This window comes from Parus major, chromosome 1, assembly GCF_001522545.3.
Source record: "Parus major isolate Abel chromosome 1, Parus_major1.1, whole genome shotgun sequence".
Taxonomy (NCBI): domain Eukaryota; kingdom Metazoa; phylum Chordata; class Aves; order Passeriformes; family Paridae; genus Parus; species Parus major.
Window position 1 is genome coordinate 22,775,976 of NC_031768.1, and position 19,026 is coordinate 22,795,001.

Sequence of the window (19,026 nt, forward strand, 5' to 3'; positions counted from 1 at the left end):
TGGCTAGACTGAAGTTAAGGTACTCTCTCTTGAAAAAAATTATCACAATCAGCTTATAACTTTTTTCTCAATTTGCAATTATTTGGCTAGAAAAACAAAGACTTTTACACACACAATGAGATTTCTTCAATGTTTTGATGTTTATTTTTCAAATTGTTATCTTAAACAAAATTTTCAGTTATTATTAAAAGAGCTTTGTTGGCTTGCTTACCTTTTGACCAAACGGGAATTAAATTTACAGCTTACCAGAACATTTACAATTTGCAGTTTCAGGAATCTTTAAAATATATCATTCAAGGCCTAAATCATGGTAAATCTGGTATACAATGTACAAATCATAGTACAGAAAGGGTCAGGTGGGTAAGGAGCACTGTGGGTCACCTGGTTCAACCTCCCTGCTCAAGCAGGGTCATCCCACAGCGTTTCATCCAAAGAGCTTCTGAGCATCTCCAGTGAGGAAGATTCCACAACCTCTCTGGGCAACCCGTTCTAGTGCTCCATCAACCTCTCAGTAAAGAAGCACAAAGGGGAGTAAAGCACTAAAGCAAAATAGAAGTGCAAAACTTGCATTCCAAAGAGTTCACAGATGAAGTCTGAAATTTTGGAGGAAAAGTGATGTCATCCTCCTTGACTGGTGACTTTTCAAAGGCTGACAGGAAGCAGAGATGACCTAACGATTTTCCGAATTAGTCATAAGCCTGCATGTCAACAAGCTAAAAGATAAAATCCTTTTTATAGGTAATATCCTCTGATATTACATCTATAAATTGGGCTGTAAGAATACCTTAAATTCAGGATAAATGTACACAAATTTGTTATTATAAATAATTTACATATTTGTACTCATTTTTTGTATACACACAATTATTTCTCATTATTTTTGAGCCTACCCCATACAGAAACGAATAGGTCTTAAATTCTCATGATGTCACATTTAATAAAAAAAAGATGCCAAATGCCACCCGTGTGACAACTTACACATCAGCTTTGCAGATATCCTGCTCACGGGAGCAGAGGGGAGCAGCTGTGAATAGGGTAAAACTGGGCCAGACCAAAGCATGGAAAAATACTAGGATTTCCTTCCCAATTTTGATGTGCACGCTTTACAGCGACTTGGTTCACACACCAATTTTTCCTGTCTTCCAGCATAATCGTGAACAGCTTCTAGGCTGCTCTGGAACGAGCTACAGTCGGTCCTCCACTGCTTCTGCTGTATGCGGCTGAGCGCAACCCAGCACTACCCCCAGCCACACCAACACCCTGCAGGCTGGAGCAGGGGACGCGGACGGGCTGTGACCTCTGCGGAATCCACACCTGCTTGGAAAGGGGGAGTAAAATAAGGCGTGACAAACCCTTTGGGACGCGCGGAGGAAGATACTCCAACACGCGGGGACAGACGAGCTCTTCCCAGGGCTGTTACTGTGCAGCCAGTGAGGGTTCCGGCTGCCGCTTCGCAAGGGCCCCACCGCTCATTTTTAACTTTCTGCGGAAAGCGGACGGGACCGTCCCAGGCGTCCCTGCAACACTGAGGGAGCGCGGGGCAGGCGCCGCAGCCGCCGGCGCTCCCCTCCACCCTGTTCCCCGCCGCGCTGCCCCTCGGGCGGGACGCAGGGTGGGGAAGGACGAGCAAAGAACTCCAGCACTACCACAGGGTCCGGGCCGTGCCCGCGGCGAGGGGCGAGGGCCGCGCTCCCGCTGTGCGGCGGGGCCGCGCTTCCCCCGGCGCCGCCCCGCCCCGCCAGCCCTCAGCGGGACGGTGCCGCAGCGGCAGCGGCAAACCCCGCCCTCCGCCCCGCGTGTGGCGCGGCTGGGCGCTCCCTCGCCATTGTCTGCGCGGCGGTCCTTGCCTGCTGCGGGCACCGGCGGGCGGCGCGGCGGCTGTGGCCGCGATGCTGAAGGGCTGCGCGCCTCCACAGACGCGGCAGCGGGCTCCAGCCCTGGGGAGCAGCCACCCCGCCTGCTGAAGACTGAAACTTTGCGTCCCTGCTGCTCCGTCTCCTCCCTCTTCCTCTCGCCCTTCTCCATGCGCTGAGCGGCCGCGGGGCGCCCGCTCGGCCCCATGGACGCCTTCAGCGCTGCCAAGGCCAAGATGGGGGCGAAGAGCGGCGGCGAGGCGGCGGCGGCGGGAGTGGCCGCGCCTCAGCCCGCCGTGCCGGCCCCCAGCCCAGCCGGTCCCGGCTCGCCCGCCGCGCTCGAGCCCGCTGCTTACAAGCTGGAGGACCTGGAGACCCTGGCTACCGTGGGTGAGTGCGGGAGGGAGGGAAACAAAGGAGCTGCCGAGGTGCCTGTCTGCGACCGTGCCTGGCGAGAGGAGGTGCCAGAACAGCTGGCTGCCCCTTTCCCCAGCGCCCTCTTTTTTGTGTTTTTTTTCTCTCCCGCCCCGCTCCGCTCCCGTTTCTCCTGCCGCACCACCGCTGGCCGGTGTGAGGGCAGCTGGGGGTGCCTGCGGTGGCTGTAAGGTGGCTGTGGGCGGCTGACGAGGACGCGCCGCAGCCTCCGCGCAGTTCGGGAGCCGCGCTGAGGGCGTTGTGCGGCCCCGGTGCTGCCGTGTCACCGGTTCCGGCTGCGGGGTCTGCAGCAGAGCGAGCCTGTACCCGGGCCGGGTTTGGCTTGTCTGTGAGATGGGTACTGCCACTGCTGAAGCTGAAAGGCGTTTTGGTATAAAACCTGGTTTATCTGGTTTAACTTCACTTACCTGCATCATGATAAAAATTCATCATTTAAATTAGTTGTCGGGCTAGGGAAGAGATCAAACAGGTTAGCCAAATGCAGCTGAGTGTACGTCAAACCCCCGACATGCTGTTGCCCTGAATATTGATGCGAAGATGCTTTGCGTGTGTAGAATTTTGGTGGAAGGTAAGGTGTCATCTCACAAGTACCACACTTACTAAAACTGCCTGTAATCAGTGGCCTTTGCAGAGTAAATGCATGTGCCTCATAAACAAACATTTCAGACATCATTGATGATATTCACAGTGTTCATGTGTGCTGTATCTATGCATTGTGTGTGAACATATATACCAACAGTTGCGTGTGTTTTTGAACCTGTTTTGAAAGCTTTTATCTTCAACTACGTGGAAGTTTTATTGAGTTTTGCATTATAGGACTTTGAAATTACTTTGGATAGATTTATTGCAGTAAATAATGTGATGTAAAATCTTAATTTCTCCTAAGCTCTCTTTGGCCAAAAATGTGCGATACAAACCCCTTCTTAGTGAAGTTGATGGCTTCAAACAAGGAATTGGAAAGGCCCAAGAGTGTTCTTGTCAGTGAAGAACACATCTTCTCTTGAAGTGCGCTGTGTTTTGAGATAATATTAAAAATTGAAATATGGGCAGACATTTTATTGATAAATTATTTGAGATTATTAAGAGACTTCTTCAAAGGTTTGTGATGGTCTTTTCCCTCCAGAAGTGGTTCCTTTTCTTCATTACATCATGACCATGTGGATACAGTAGTCATCACTGAAGATTAAGACTTTGGGTGAAATACAGATTGCAGAAAAATAGTAATTTTTAAGGAGTACTCGTGGAAATATTCCTCCAACCAATGAAGAAATGTGGAAATAATCCTGGTGTCAACTTTAAACAGTATACCATTATTAGAGTATTCTTTAAGATGCTCTTTAGAGGCTAAGGAAAGAACAAATTGTGATTCCACAGGATTTAAAGAGAGACTTAAAGAAAGTGAGACACTGCCTGTTAGGAAGATACAGAGAAAGAAGTAAAAGGAGCAGATAGGTGCCTGTCAAGGTACTGACAGAATACATAGTATCCCTTCATTCTCTGTCTTCCCCAGCTTGATTTTTTTTTCATTTCTTTTTTTCTCAAATTCTGTGTCTAAAAAGAATTTTTAGACATGCATTCTTTGCATCTCTTTTGAACTGTGTCATTGGTCATTTTATAGGGAAAATAAAGATAAAAAACAAAACTGGAAAGGCATAACACTGCACAGATAAATACATAAGGCCTTACCTTGTCAGAGAAACTGACGTGGCTTATTTTAAACTGATTGAAAAAGGAATTTATGACATGTCTGTGTGGTTCAGTAGAAGTCTCTGAGAGGGACAGGGTCTTGCTCCTGACTACGGAGCAATATTGCAGCCTCAAAGTGATACTGAAACTGAACACGTGAATACTTGCTCTGAGTGGCCAGGTTTATAAAAGATGCAGTGCCCCACTAATGTTTCTGTAGTGCATTGCGGATGTGAGTTAGTAAGTCTGCGTGAGGTTGGGCTGCTCTGTGTGCACCTGCTAACGTGAAGTATTGGAGACCTCATTTAAATGGGCTGCAAGTTAAATCGGTGCAAAATACTGCAGGGTAGTTGAGCAGATTTGTGTTTAGCTTGAGAAACCTTTTTGCTTGGCTTAAATCCTTTTTAATTCAGTTAGTTAAGTACACTGTGTGTTTATACCATATGTCCTGAAAGAGTTTATCTACAGTTCTCTTGAGCAGTGGTTTAAGTCAGCATTACCTTACCCTCCATTTTGATCTCCCTCCACAAATAGAGGAGATTAATGCCATCAGTTTCACTAAAGCAGTTAGAATCATCTGCAGTTTGAATGCTGTGATATGGATAACCATTTTCTTTCTGGTGATGTTCTTGAAGGCTGTGTGCTCTGAGATAATTGGAGATGTTTGGGAATGGGAGGGGAAATACCCCAAAATTACATAACAGGAAGTTCTGATATCTTCTCTACTAGAATCATTGCTTATAGATATACCGAGGCTTAGAAATACTTACGGCCTTGGAAACTATCAACTTGAGCTTTGAAAGTCAAAATAGGGAGGTGAGTTCCATTCTTTTGCAGCTGTTTATGATTACTATGTAGGGCAACAGGATTGTGTTGGTGTCTGTGAGATTGTAGACATCCATGACTTTATGCAACTTCTCTCTGAGGATGGAAAAAAAGCCATGTTAAAAAAAAAAAAAAAAGTTTAACGCGGTATCTGCTTTGAATATAGCAACTACTGTTTTAAGTATCCTTTGTAGTCTCAGAGGATTAAGGTCTCTCTCTTAACCTGACCACCGTAATGCAGGCTGGATTGCATGTGTTTTCTGTAATTTCTTTTGGGATGCTGTGCCTGGTTTAGCAAAGAACTTAGTGTAAAGGCGGGAAAAGCAAAAGGGAACTACATTTTAGCATAATGATTCAGAGGACATTTATCTCCCTCAAACATCCCAGGACTCAACCTTTGTTTGGGTGTTTTTGAGTCCTTTGTTAAAAGGCAGTTGGAGCAGAGTCTGGAATACAGGTTTTCTTTGGAGGGAAATTCCTTAATATTTAGTTGATAAAGTGAAGTTGTGGCTTTGGGGAGGGCACAGGACTGGAGCACATACTGGTTTCTGGCACTAAGAGAAGTTAAACAGGTAAAGTATTTCTTTAAGGGTACTTCCTGAGGGGTTGAAGATGTGGCTTTGAACCTTTGAAGTGTCTGGGTTTTTAAACTAGTCTTCTTTTATGAAAGTTGAACACTCTTGCTCTGGAGCCGTTGAAGGTACTTGGTTGTCCTCATCTTGTTTTAAATTAATTTTCTTTTCAAAGAAGGTCAAAATACAAATGTTTGCTAAGCACACTCAGAAACTGCTGTTCAGGCCAGGCTGAAATACTCTGTGAATCTCAGTGAATTTACATACTCAACTACTCAACTGCACCATACATACTCAACAAAATTGAGTTAGTTCTGTGCTGGACAGAATCAAGAATTTACATGGCATGACCACCATGTTCATTGAAAGTTTGTGGCCCATGCTTATCTGAATCTATTTCAAACTTCTTGTGGGTCTGGTCAGTGAAAGAAGGAGGCTGTGAATACTAATGGCATAGTTTCTGAATCATCCTTGGTTGTGATGAGCATTTAATATGGGCAAACTTCCTGTTCCAGAAGCCAGAGTGCCTGCAGTTGGACACCTGATACATATCCTGAAATAGAGATGCTAAATTTTTAATTATGCCATAATGAAAAAGCAATTCAGGTAAACTAGATTAAGTAATAGTGGAAAACTAGAAGGTACTTTCCCACTTTTGGGTAGGTAAAGGTGGGAAAAGTTATATTCCTGGTTGAAATGCATGGTAATGGCAAAGGGAGAAGGAAGAGAACACCAGGAGGAGAAAGATGGCTTTTTTTTTTTCTCTCCTTTGAGATCTTATTTATTGTCTGTTTTTCAAAGTGAAATAAATTCCATAGCAGACTGTAAATTTGGAGTTGTGAATTTGTTCAGTTGATTGAAATATTTTAATTAGAGTATTTTTATGCAAAAAGATTCTTTCAAACTATTGTTCCCATAAAGTGCTTTACACTAAACAAATGCAGAATAAAGAATTGGGCATGCCAGTATTTTCATTTTTATGCACATGGGAAAATTTAAAAAAGTTCATAGGAAGAATGAGGTGCTACATATTTTCAAATACTTTGGTTCTCTATGTTCACACACAAAATATGCTAGCCAAATATATTTCAAGTGGCATTGTATCAGCACAACAGTAGGTACACAGCTGTAGTCTAATGCCAAAGAATTGTCTGAGGAAGAAATTGTGTTCCCCAGAGTAGCAAAGTTCTTTACGTGAATGAAATGCTGGTGGCATTTTTTCATTTTCTTGGAGGCTTAAATTAGTTCAGTTTCTTACCAAGTGTTATTTTTGGTTTTGCTACCAGGGTTGTCACCTATTTTAAATTTTCTGAGGGAACTATGAACATTTTTTCCCTGTTTTGTCACATTTTCTTGATACTGAGATGATAAATAGTAATCCATGATTTTACTTGGCAATGTTCTTAAATACCACAAGTTTTGAAAGAAAACATGGTCTGAATGTTGTGACTGTAATGGTGACCTGAATTCACCATTACGTTTGTACATCTTTGAGGCTTTAGTCATAAAGCTAAATGACTTGGATTTTGTTTTCACTCTCTGTATTTCTTACTTCATTTTTCCCTCCTACAAAATGACACTTGTCCCAAAATAAATCATTGTTATTATAGCTGCTGTTGGAGAGAGAAATGACCAGGTGTGACTCAGCTTGCTTCCTTTGCTTTTCCTGTTAATCCACTGCTGAGGTGAATTTCAATACCATAATGTTTGTTGTAGATTAGGCAGCAACAGCTTCTTTCCCATAAGTTTCTTGTTCTCTTTAGGATGGAAAAAAATGGATTGAAACAAGTATTTTCTTTTATCTTTCAGAGAGGTCAGAAAAGTGAGTGTGTGGAAGAAGTCTGAACATGTGAAAATTGAAAGTTCACATTTCTGCTTTTTTATCTTCAGTGTTTAAAATCAGTCTTGAGGTAAACTGTTAGTGTTTGCCTGTCATCTATTTCTTTTGCCTGAATCTAGTTTAGATATTCAATTGGTTACAGAAAGAAATTCAGTATTCTTTTTCTGATGTTGTGAGTTTGACAGTGTGTTGTAGAATAGGCTTTGACACTCAAATACACTTCTTGAAGATAAGTAATTTGTTAAGTTCTATAAATAGCCCAGAGATGCCCAAAATTGCTTTTTGCAATGCAAATAGTCAAATAATCTGGAACCTATCTAGTACTAATATTTCAGAAATAAGAAGCATGCAAAACTCACCCACACAATCAAAAGCACCTAACCTTTCCCCTGCCAAGTTTACACTTAAAAAACCCCTAATGTACCAGGTGAAAATACTTTGGAAAAATTCCTCTGTTAATCATTGTGTCTCAGCCCAAACTGAAGAAGATAAGGAACCTGCAGAGAAATAGAGATTTTAACTATTTTTTTTTTCTTTTTCCTTCTTCAGTGGGAAGAAACAAGAACTTCAGAGTACTAGGTGTTGAAAGCATTTAGGCTCTTAGGGCTTGACTCAGTTTTTTCTATGTTTAGCTTCCTGAGTATGCATGTCTGGACTGTTTGTAGTAGACAGGGAGAACAGCCTTTTGGAGGTGACTTGGTATTTTGGCTTTCATATGGTGAAAACTTAGTGAATCATATCCCTTCCTAAAGTGTATTTAATCCTGGTTTGGTCCACTTTTAAGGGTGATAGGCAGTGTAACTAGAAAGAAAAAAAAAGACAGAAAAAGACAAGTGTGGTGAAATTTATATACTATTTTGTTTTATTATGAGAGACATAGAGGTGTGTACATCAACGAAGTGTGAATTTTTGTGAAGGAAAAGATAGGAACCTGTGTTTACCTTCCAGTGTCTTTTCTGGCTATAAGCTGTGTTTAACCAAATTATTTATCTCAGTCTAATTCTCTTACTGTTGACACTTATCAGTGTAAAACATTTTTAGTATTAACTTGTACTTCTCAGGAGTAATTTAACATGTTATCTTTACTTGGGCAAACAGCCTTTCATCTCTGCAGTGTTTTAGAGGTTTTTTTTAAAGCATCAAATTGGTAAGTAAAATTTTGCTGAGTACTGTGTGTTAGTATGCAACTGGGATATTTAGGGTAGAACAGTTTTCAAAATGAGACTATTTCTGCTTTCCCATAGGAGGACTGTCTTTCAAATGACTGAACAAATGTTGATTTATTCTTTTAAAAAAATAAAGAAGGGAGAGATATATGATACAACATTCTTTGCTGAGAGCGTTCAATTTATGAATGCACTGTTTGCACTTCATATTGGAGCGCTGGTTTGGTTTTCTGTATAAAATATGGATTTTTTTAATCCTTATTTTTTATTACTGGAGTGGATCAAAGGTGGTGATCTGTTTAATTTGGTTATAAAAACTTTCCACTTGGCTGCCCTTTTTCTTCTGGACAGTTTCTTCACTCACATCCCAGCTTGGAGCAGTTATTAGCTGGTCTGCTAATTGATTGACAGTAACTTTTGTGTAAATGTGTTGTCATTTTTCTCCAGGGAGTCAACTGGTCTGCTTGAATACGTTTCAAATCAGACAAATGGTGTGTGTATGTGTGTGTGCTATTTATTCATTGATAACTGAGGCACACTAAATTCAATGAAGGAAGCATCCTTTTTGTGTGACTGAGCTGTATGGTATAACCTCTTCCTGTATGCTGCTGATGGTGATGGAATGTGAGATTTGTCTGTTGGATTGATCTGTCAGTGGAACCATTCCTGAAGTATCTGATTTTCTAGTCTTGTGACTGTTTGTTAGGGAGGGTATTTCAAGCCCTTATGCCAACAAGCTATCTTGTCTGTATATCAAGAGACTAATTTTTATGTGAAATCTTTGTTCTTGTTTCTTTTTTGGATATTTGGTTTCAATATCACCTACAGCTTTCTCTATAGGATTACACATTATATGTTTAAATATGCATATATATTTAAGTTCATGCAAACTTGCAAATCGTAAGTTTTACTATTCCGCAGCTTGAGATAGGAAGAGTGAGAATATGTAATTCTTCTGCTCATTTTCTGTCAGCATATTTGGACTTCTTACTGGCCATCACACCAGGTCTTTGTTTCTACAAACTCTTCATACAGTACCTACAGCATGCAGGAGTGGGTTCTTTATTTAATTTTTAAGCTAGGATATTTTTTAATTCCTTAAAGGATTGGTTCTGAGCTAATTTTTCATGAAAGATCATGTATCTGTCATTTGTTAATTTGATTCTAATACGCAATTTGTATCTATAGGTGTACTTATTTATATTTTGTATTTATTGGAGTACTGGAAAAAAAAGGCACTCAAAGCAGAAGAGCTATAAATTACAAACAATTAGCACCAGCTGTAACCTGTGACTGAGATGTGTTGTTTTTTGTATGTAGTCTTGAGAGTGTCTAAGGCATATTTTTAAAAGTACTAAAGCTAACAATGCAGTAAATTGTTTTTCCTGGAAAATGCAATTATAGAACCTCTGACATTGTCTAATGTAAGAGGAAATCAGGTGAAGGTGCCAAGGTGTGGGATTGTTTTGTTTTGTTTGGTTGGTTTTCTTGTTTGTTTCTTCTTTACATAATTCATACCAAGGAGGTAGGGGCTGGTTACCAAAATCCTATAAAACGACAATTTAAGTTGTCCATTATGTTGTGTTTTTTATGAGTTTTGGAATGGTTCTTTGCTAAAATGTAGCTTCTTACAGAGCATTCTTGGTATTTATTAGTGTTGTTATGTTTGTGTTGGGGAATATGGTGATTCAGAACAATTTGAAATATTAATAGTAATGACTCTGCCATTACTGTTGAAGGTGCAGGGTGCTCTGTGAATGGAAACAAAATGTCTAGTTAGTACTGCTTTTTATGCCTGTGAGGTATTGCTCCAGTCAGTAAATTAAATACTCTGCAATGATTTAGGTAGATGTTAAGGGAACTATCCCTTTACAGACTCTTCCAGAAACAGGCTAAACTGGGTGTAAGATTTTTACTTTGCTGGTCTGCTAATGAGGATGCACTATAATAGCTATATGGATGGCAAATCTAAAAATGAAGGGGCTGGTAGCTGACTGTGTTCATACTGAACTTCTGGGTGCTATAATAGCAGACTTCTCGTGCCACCTGCCCCAAAACTGATGACAGACTTCTAGCCTCAGACCTCTTCTCTCCCAGCTTGGAGCAGCTTCTTACAGCTCTTGGGTGCAGGAGATGATAGCCAGTACAGTTTTAATTTACGTGGCCTGCCAAAAATAACTTCAGAGTATGCACTGCAAAATTTTTGTTTGTTTTTAGGAAGATGAGTGGGTAACTTGTTGTCTGTCCCTGGAGAACAAGCAATGAGGACAATGGTGGTCAGTCTGTTTCTAAACTGGGATTCTTGTCCATTTTTTTCTGAAAAATTTTCAGGTTGCATGTCAGTATGTTGAATTTGTGTTCTGAGACCATTGAATTCTCCCTGACTTCTGTGACTTTCGAAGGCCTATGAAAACTTTGGTAGTATTGTCTTTATTTAAGCCACCCAGTTGTCACACTGAGAAGTAGTGAATTTAGAATTTATGGTGAAGTGGCAATATTTTTCTTCCTTTTTTAGTAACCAACACAGTTTAATTCCCATATTTGTGGAAATTTTTCATTCTTTTATATATTTACAAATAATGGAATTTGGATTATAATAAATTTTAAAAAACATTTCTAAAATTTTCCCAGTATGGCACTTTAATTCAAACTACTTTGATTGAGAGCTTTTTGACATCTCTTCTAGTATTTTTACAGTCAGTAGCCATGGTTCCTTGGATCTGTTTATGGAAAGTTTTTCTTGATTAAAGTTGGGTTTGTTTTGTTTTGTTTTTTTCTGCTTCAAGTGCCAGTTGGGAAGAAGCTGTGAGAAAGAGTGTGTCCTACAAGACAGAGCCATTAGAGGGAAAAATGAAAGTAACTGAGAAGAGAATTGGAATCTGAAAAAACCTCTAACAGTTAATGCAAAATATTTTCAGAAACATGAAAATAAATTTCTTCTGGGGGAAAAAATGAGTTTTTTAAAATAATTTTTTTTTTATTTCAGTTTTACACATTCATTCAATTTTATACATTCATCAGCTGAAAAGCAGATACTAATTGGGGCATATCCACTCCTGATGGCGTAAAGTTTATGACATCTATCCATTTTAATATTTTAATAAAATTAATTATATTCTTCTAAGAAATGAAGAGTTTCTAGATTTATCTCAACTTATCTGCAACATTTGGCTTACCGTTAGGTAAAAGATTTTTTTGGTGGCAGTGGTGATACTTTTTTGCTGCCTTGGTTCTTAGGCAGACCTAAATTTTTCAGTGCTCCTAGACTACTTATTGTTGGTTGTGGATTAGACAGAATACAGCCTGGTTTGTTTGACTTGGCATAATTCTGTGGAAACAATTTGTTAAAAATACTTTTTGGATGTGAAATATGTATGATTTATGCTGTCTGCAAGTGATGTTTCTTACCAGTGAATGCTTAATCTGTCAAGAAGAGCTTGCAATACATGCTAATCGTAAGGAGAGAGGCAACATTGTGAAATGAAAGATGAGGAAGACAACTGGTTTTGTGCCTAATTAACCAGTGTTTCAGCAAGCAGTCTTTTTATCTTGACAGGTTTGCAGGTAAACCCAGCTAACTTAAAGCTAAAGCAGGGGTTGGTTTCATAGTTACTGATTTCATGGCTTAGTGTCTGCCTGTTTTACATTGCCTTAAGATTTTCCCATGAGTGTACCTTGGTGATAAAAGCCTGCAATGTAGATAATTTTGTCTTTGAATTGCAAGTGAAATGCTTTGGCATAGTATTTGAAGACAAGGGTTTACACTTCTGTGGTAACTATTCTTTTAGAATTTTATGGACTTTGTGTAGTTGCTATTTACATTTTAAAAAAGAGGGTTCTTGGTGAAATGGGGACTTAGCAAAATGAATAATAAGAGAAGGCTGATGTGCAGTGGAGATGAATGCATATGTGACACTATACCATTGGTACAGAATGTTGGAGTTCCTACTAAAAATGGTATTGGAAAAAGAAAGGATAAGGGGGCTTAATGCGGTTTTGAGACACTTCCGTTTTGTTTAGATGGGTTCATATTTCCTGGGTAATTCCTTCTTTTCAGAGAAAAATGAGTAGAACTGAATGAGGGTGTAACTAGGAGCAAAGTTGGGTATCCTGTATCACACAGAATCACCAGACTGGAAGAGACCTTCAAGATCATCAAGTCCAACCCATGCTTGAACACCTCAACTAAACCATGGCACTGAGTGCTACATCCAGTCTTTTTTTTAAACACATCCAGGGATGGTGACTCCACCACCTCCCCAGGCAGACAATTCCAGTACTTTGATCACTCTTTCCATAAAAAAACTTTTTCCTAATATCCAGTCCATATTTCCCTTGGTGCAGCTTAAGACTGTGTCCTCTTGTTCTGTCAGTTACTGCTGCAAGAAAGAGACCAACCCCACCTGACTACAGCCACCTTTCAGGAAGTTTTAGAGATTGATAATGTCACCTCTGAGTCTCCTTTTCTCCAGGCTAAACAACCCCAGGTCCCTCAGCTGTTCCTCACAGGGTTTGTGTTCCAAGCCCCTCACCAGCCTCGTTGCCTCCTCTGGACGTGCTCAAGTGTCTCAATTCCTTCCTGAACTGAGGGCCCAGAACTGGACACAGAACTCCAGGTGTGACCTCACCAGTGCCGAGTGCAGGGGGAGAATGACCCCCCTGCTCCTGCTGGCCACACTACTCCTGATCCAGGCCAGGGGCCATTGGCCTTCTTGGCCACCAGGGCACAGGGCTGGCTCATGTTCAGCTGGCTGTCACCAGTACCCCCAGGTCCCTTTCTGTCTGGGCACTGTCCAGCCACACCATCCCCAGCCTGTAGCACTGCAGGGGGTTATTGTGGCCAAAATGCATTTGCACTCGGCACTTGGACTTATTAAACTTCATCCCATTGGACTCTGCCCATCCATCCAACCATTCCACGTCTCCATACAGAGCTCTCCTCCCTTCCAACAGACCAACACACACTCCCAGCCTGTTGCCATCTGCAAATTTACTAATGAAAGACTCAGTATCCTCATCCCTGTGGTCAATACAAACATTGAACAGAAGTGGTCCCAGCACAGACCCCTGAGGAACACCACTGGTCACTGGCCCCCAGCTGGATGCAGCACTGTTCACCACCACTCTCTGGGCCTGGCCATCCAGATAGTTCCTAACCCAGCAAAGAGTGCTCCTGTCCAAGCCATGAGCTGTCAGCTTTTCCAGGGAATGCTGTGGGAGACAGTGTCAAAGGCCTTGCTGAAGTCCAAATAGACACATCCACAGCCTTTTCTGCATCCACCAGGTGGGTCACCTGGTCATAAAAGGAGACCAGGTTGGTCAGACATGACCTACCCCTCCTAAACCCATGCTGGCTGGGTCTGATGCCCTGGCCATCCTGTAAGTGATGACACTCAACATAAACTGTTCCATTACCTTACTGGGTACTGAGGCCAGGCTGACTGGCCCATAATTACCAGGATCCTCCTTCTACCCTTTTTGTGAATGGATATCTCTTTGGCCAGCTTCCAGTCATCTGGAACCTCACCAGTGAGCCAGGACTGTTGGTAATGATGGAGAGTGGTTTCACAAGATCATCTGCCAACTCCCTCATCATCCTGAGATGGATCCTACCTGGTCCCATAGATTTATGAACATCCAAGAGGCTCAGGAGCTCTCTTCCTCTGCCTGGATAACGGGGACCCTGATGCCATCTACCAACCCAGCAGGACAGTTGTCCTGAGGACAAGCAGTCTTCCCACTAAGGGCTGAGGCAAAGAAGGTGTTAAGCACTTCCACCTTCTCCTCATCTGTAGTTACTGAGTTCTCTCCTGCATCCAGTAGAGAACAAAGGTTGGTCTTACCCTTCCTTTTGCCATTAATATATTTGTAGAAACATTTTTTATTATCTTTTTCAAAAGTTGCCAAATAAAGTTTGACCAAAGCTTTGGCCTCTAATTTTTTTCCTGGATTGCCCTAGCAACCCCTTAAATACTTCCTGAGAGACCTGGCCCTCCTTCCCAAGATGATACATCTTCTTTTTGTTTTTGACTTTCTCCAAAACCTTGTTGCCCATCCAGGCTGGACGTTTTCCTTGTTGATTTATTTTTCAGTGCACAGGGACGGACAGTGTATTCCTGTGTGCTCAATCAAAATCTCTGTTTTGAAGCATGCCCACCTTTCTTGGACTCCTTTGTTTTAAGTGAAGAAAGTGATGTCACTAGTTCTTGATTTGGTAAGTGTATCTGAGTGCATAGTTTCTGCTAGGTAATACTGAGTGTGCAGTGTCATCTATTCATGTGGAAGTAAGTCAGCTATGGTGCTTTTTTGTTTTTTTTGATTCTCTGATAACGCTCAAGTTAGGCACTCCTTCATGAAATACAGCTGGTTTATGCCCTATGAAAATATATTGATGAATTATGTTTTGGCATTTAAATTATTTGTACAAGGGGGAAATCTCCTATTGGCAGTTGGGTGTAATAGCTATGGAGAGATTCAGAACTCTAGGTATTCCCATGATAAGTTGAGGTTTCTAGGCCAATTGGCTTTCATGTTTGATAGAAATGTTAAAAGCTGAATTGTTTGAGAACAAACACAACTTTGTTGCTTGGCCTCCTTTGCTTCTGTGAAATTGATTCTTGATATAGAATTAAACAGTGATTCTAGTAATAGTAGAGGGAAAAAAAAAGCCATCTAGAAATGCAAGATCACTTGAGGGAAGGGGGAGCAAAGAGGAGAAAAGCCATACTGTGTTTGATCCCTTTGCTTTGGAGAACCTTCCTCAGCATAGCTGATTAAGTTTTATAAACAAGACAAATAGTTGTTGGTTGGTTGGTTTTTTTGGGGGGGGGAGGGCTGGGAACTACTCGATAAATTACCATAAAGTACAGTCATCTCTAAGGAGTTCTGCATGTTGTACACAGACCTGATTTTAAGGACTAAAACGAAATTTGACTGAAAAGGGCACTGTGGTGAAAACAGGTGCTTAGAGACTCTCTAAATATTGATTATACTTAGCTTGTGTACTGGCATGTTCTACAAAGGATAACATTTAGTTTTTATGTAAAGAAGTATGAAATTTTATTGGTCACTTGCAGAGCTTCTGGTACTTAGTGATGAGATGTATTTTATATAATGCAGTGCTAGTTTATTCCATCAGTAAGGTATGAGGATCTCATGTATATGAAATAATAATTTCATCAGTCTCTGTCCTGTCTTCTGAGACTGTTACTTGTTCCTAGGAAATCTGCAAGCATCTGAAACAAGCTTCAGTAACAGTAAACACCTAATATGCATGATAATTTTTCTTGTTTGGCTATTTCATCTGTCTGCAGGGAACAAGAATGCCTTTTGACTTTACTACTGTAAACTTGACGTGCTTTACCTTTTGTAAAAAGTGTTAATGGATAATAATATAACAATCATCAGATTGCCAGTAGCTTTCACTTGCAACCGATTTAAGTTAAATACGAGCTGATGAGCAGGCCCAGATAAGTGGGTTTTTTGTTTATTTCTGATCCTTAAATCTGTCCCTGCCTTCTAATTTTAGCACCTTTGAGCTTGTGTACTATTTCCTTAAATGTAAGTCCTGAATTATAAATCATATTGGACTGTTGTTCTTTAAATTGAATACAAATTAAAATACATTTCTGTTGAGCTGTGTGCTGTGTCAGCTATAATAGTGAGTGACCCTCAACAATGATGTTTCAGTTTTGGAGAAACAGTCTACAAAGGGCACCTCAAGTACTCTTGGCATGTGAACTATAGCTCGTGAATTCAATTAGCTGTAATCTATCCTATCAAAGTGGAGTTGAATTTTCTTTTCCTTACTTTACTGCAAACTGTGGTCTTGTTTTAAGTATATCAGACTAAGTTCAGGTAATTCTGAGGTTGTATGGGGTGAGAGAATTGTAGAAAGTAAAAGTAAGAACCAATTATGGCTGTAAACAACAGAATAAATTAACCTGGCTTTGGGTAAATGGGCCCATGTGAATACCTGCGTTACTAACATACAAAATTTGGTGTATGATGAAGACATACATAGGATAGCAGAGTAAAGTAACAGAGAATGTTGATTCTTAAAAAAAGTGAACTTGATTTTATTTTCAAGATTAGAGTAGTCATAAAATCAGGTAATGCTTTGAAATAGTTGAAAGGGACCTTAAAGACCATCTAGTTACAGCCTCTGCTGTGGGTAGGGACACCTTCCACCAGGTTGCTGGAAGCCCCATCCAAGCTGGCCTCAGACACTTCCAGGGATGAGGCATCCAGAACTTCTCTGGGCAGCCTGAGTAATCTAATACCTGTTTAACACTTTCAGTTTGAAGCCATTCCCTTTTGTCCTATAACTATCTGCCCATGTAAAAAGTAGTGGTTTTGTTTGTTAATTTTAAGCCCTCTTTAACTGCGGGAAAGCTTCCATATAGGTCTCCTGCGATCCTTGCTTCTCCAGGCTGAGCAATCCAGCTCTCAGCCTGTCTTCACAGGACAGGTGCTCCAGTCCTCTAATGACCTTTGTGGAGCTCCTTTGGACCTGTTCTAACAGGTCTGTGTCTTTCTTGTGCTGAGAACCCCACCCCTGAGTGTACTACTCCAGTGGGTTCTTACCAGAGCAGAGGGACAGAATCCCCTCCGTTGACCTGCTCACACACACTGTTTGTGAAGCAGCCCAGGATGTGGTTGACCTTCTGGGCTGCAAGCATGCATTTCTTGTTAATAATTTCAAATCTGATAAATTCTTTATTATACACATATATTTACTCTTTAAATATATTTGTTCAGGGCAGCTTGTCATTGCAAATCAGATTTGTTCTATAATCTTGTATGTCAGTCTTCCTTTTGCATGGTAAAAAAATTTGTGTAGGGAGTTCACTTCTGTCCTTGTCTGTTCATGACATAGTGCATCTTTCCACCTGTCTCTTCAAACGTATGAAATTTGCAAACTGTGTTTAATACATTTTTTTTTGAATACCAGACTTCAGATGATGTTATGCTCAAAGAAAAATGAAAGGAAAGATTTTACAGAAACAATGTCCAGCACAGATGTGCCATCAGGTTATCAGCCAAAAAATCTATCCTTACAGTTGCAAAATTAATGGTCCTGTTTTAATATATGCCATAGCCTCTGAAACTTACTCTAGTGTTGATTTGATTTCTCTTTTCTTGAAGAGTTAGTTTCTTAAGAGTTGTTTGGAAAATCAGGGTTGTTTTGTGAAGGAATTGGCTTGTAGGTTGTCTTGGTGTACTTCATAAATTCTCAAATATTCTCATCCTGGTACATTTAAATAATGTTGGTTATGTACAGTGTTCTAAGTTAAAGTCTTACTGTTGATTTGGATGGGTTCCTTGGGCATGATATATATATTATATATATATATATATATGTATGAGAGGTATAATAAAGGAGAAAGATTGGATCCTAGTTTTGATACAGGAAGAAAAGGAAAATGTGTGCATAAAATTCAGGGGAAGGTAAAACTGTGGGAGATTGGTAGAGTGGCTTTTCTTTCGTATTAAGGAACTGCATAGTAAAAATAGAAAAAACTACTATATCCATTATGTGTTTCAGTCACATAGTTGGCTGATAAATTAGAACAGAATTTGAGTTTAGCTTTATTGTTTTGCATTGTAGAGAAAAAAAACAGTGACTGGTCCATACAACCCTGTTGTATGTTGTATTCAGACCATGGTCCTTTTCTCATAGAGTACTTAAATGTCAAATTGCCATTGGCAAGTCTTTGGTTACATCAGGTATTAATACAAGTGATATTTTCCATCTTTAATTCCATTAGTAATGTAATTCTTGAGCACTATCAAGATTTTTTCCAAAATGTTTAATTGATATTTGAGAATGGAGTTTGGAGACTAGGATTTTGAAACTTAATATTTGTGTTAGGGCTTTTGTTCCAGTTCCATATCAAATACAACTTTATTTGGATATTCTAGACTTACTTCCTCTTTCTTGGATAATAGCTCTTTATGTGGAGAATATGGTGATATTCATTCTACTGCCTAACAATGGTGATTTCATCACCTTACCTTGTACAGAGTTCCACTCATTTTTGTAAGGTATACTGTGTGAGAATTTGGAAAGGTAATGGAACACATGAAATAAATTCTGGATACCTAAGGCATAGTTATTCTGTAGTCTCTTAGAAATATCAGTTGATACTGCCTCTTGAATATAAACAAAGCCTTCCCTTTGAGGAATATTTTGTTCCACTCATGAATTCTCAGTGTATTAAACTTTAACCGAATACAAATATATTTGCTGTGCTTGATCCAGATTGATGTAGTGTTTTAGGGGAAAATTCTTGTGGGCTTATAGTTTGATTTTGTTTCTCTTACAGAAGATAGAATGCAGGGTTGTAGTGGCACAGCAACTGCTCATAACTTGTAGATGAAAATGCATTGAGTCTTTTGGAAAGGCATTCCTTTTGCTATGGTTACAGTGCTGAGTCATTTGTGCATATTATAATAAAATCTCTAGTACTTACTACAGCCCATTCAAAACAAAGATCAAACTAAAAAGAATTTTTAGAAGAGGTTATAGTTATATCAGAAATATTTTTCTCTGTCAGCATAATAGCTGAAGTGTGAGTGAATATTTTAAATACCTTCTAAGACTGTTGTGCTATATAAACTTGAATAACATGTATAATTACAGATTA

General features: G+C 40.2%; 1 protein-coding gene across 2 annotated transcripts in view; it reads left to right on the forward strand.

The window, feature by feature from the left end:
- The first annotated feature begins 1,796 nt into the window (after positions 1-1,796).
- PRKX (protein kinase X-linked) overlaps positions 1,797-19,026 on the forward strand; it is a 57,889-nt gene continuing 40,659 nt past the window's right edge. Inside the window, exon 1 of one of the 2 annotated variants that reach the window (XM_019008139.2) lies at positions 1,797-2,243. In XM_019008139.2, the coding sequence (XP_018863684.1) occupies positions 2,060-2,243 (184 nt within the window). In that variant the 5' untranslated portion in view covers positions 1,797-2,059. The remainder of the gene's footprint in view (positions 2,244-19,026) is intronic. The other variant, XM_015641120.3, reaches the window with a different exon arrangement.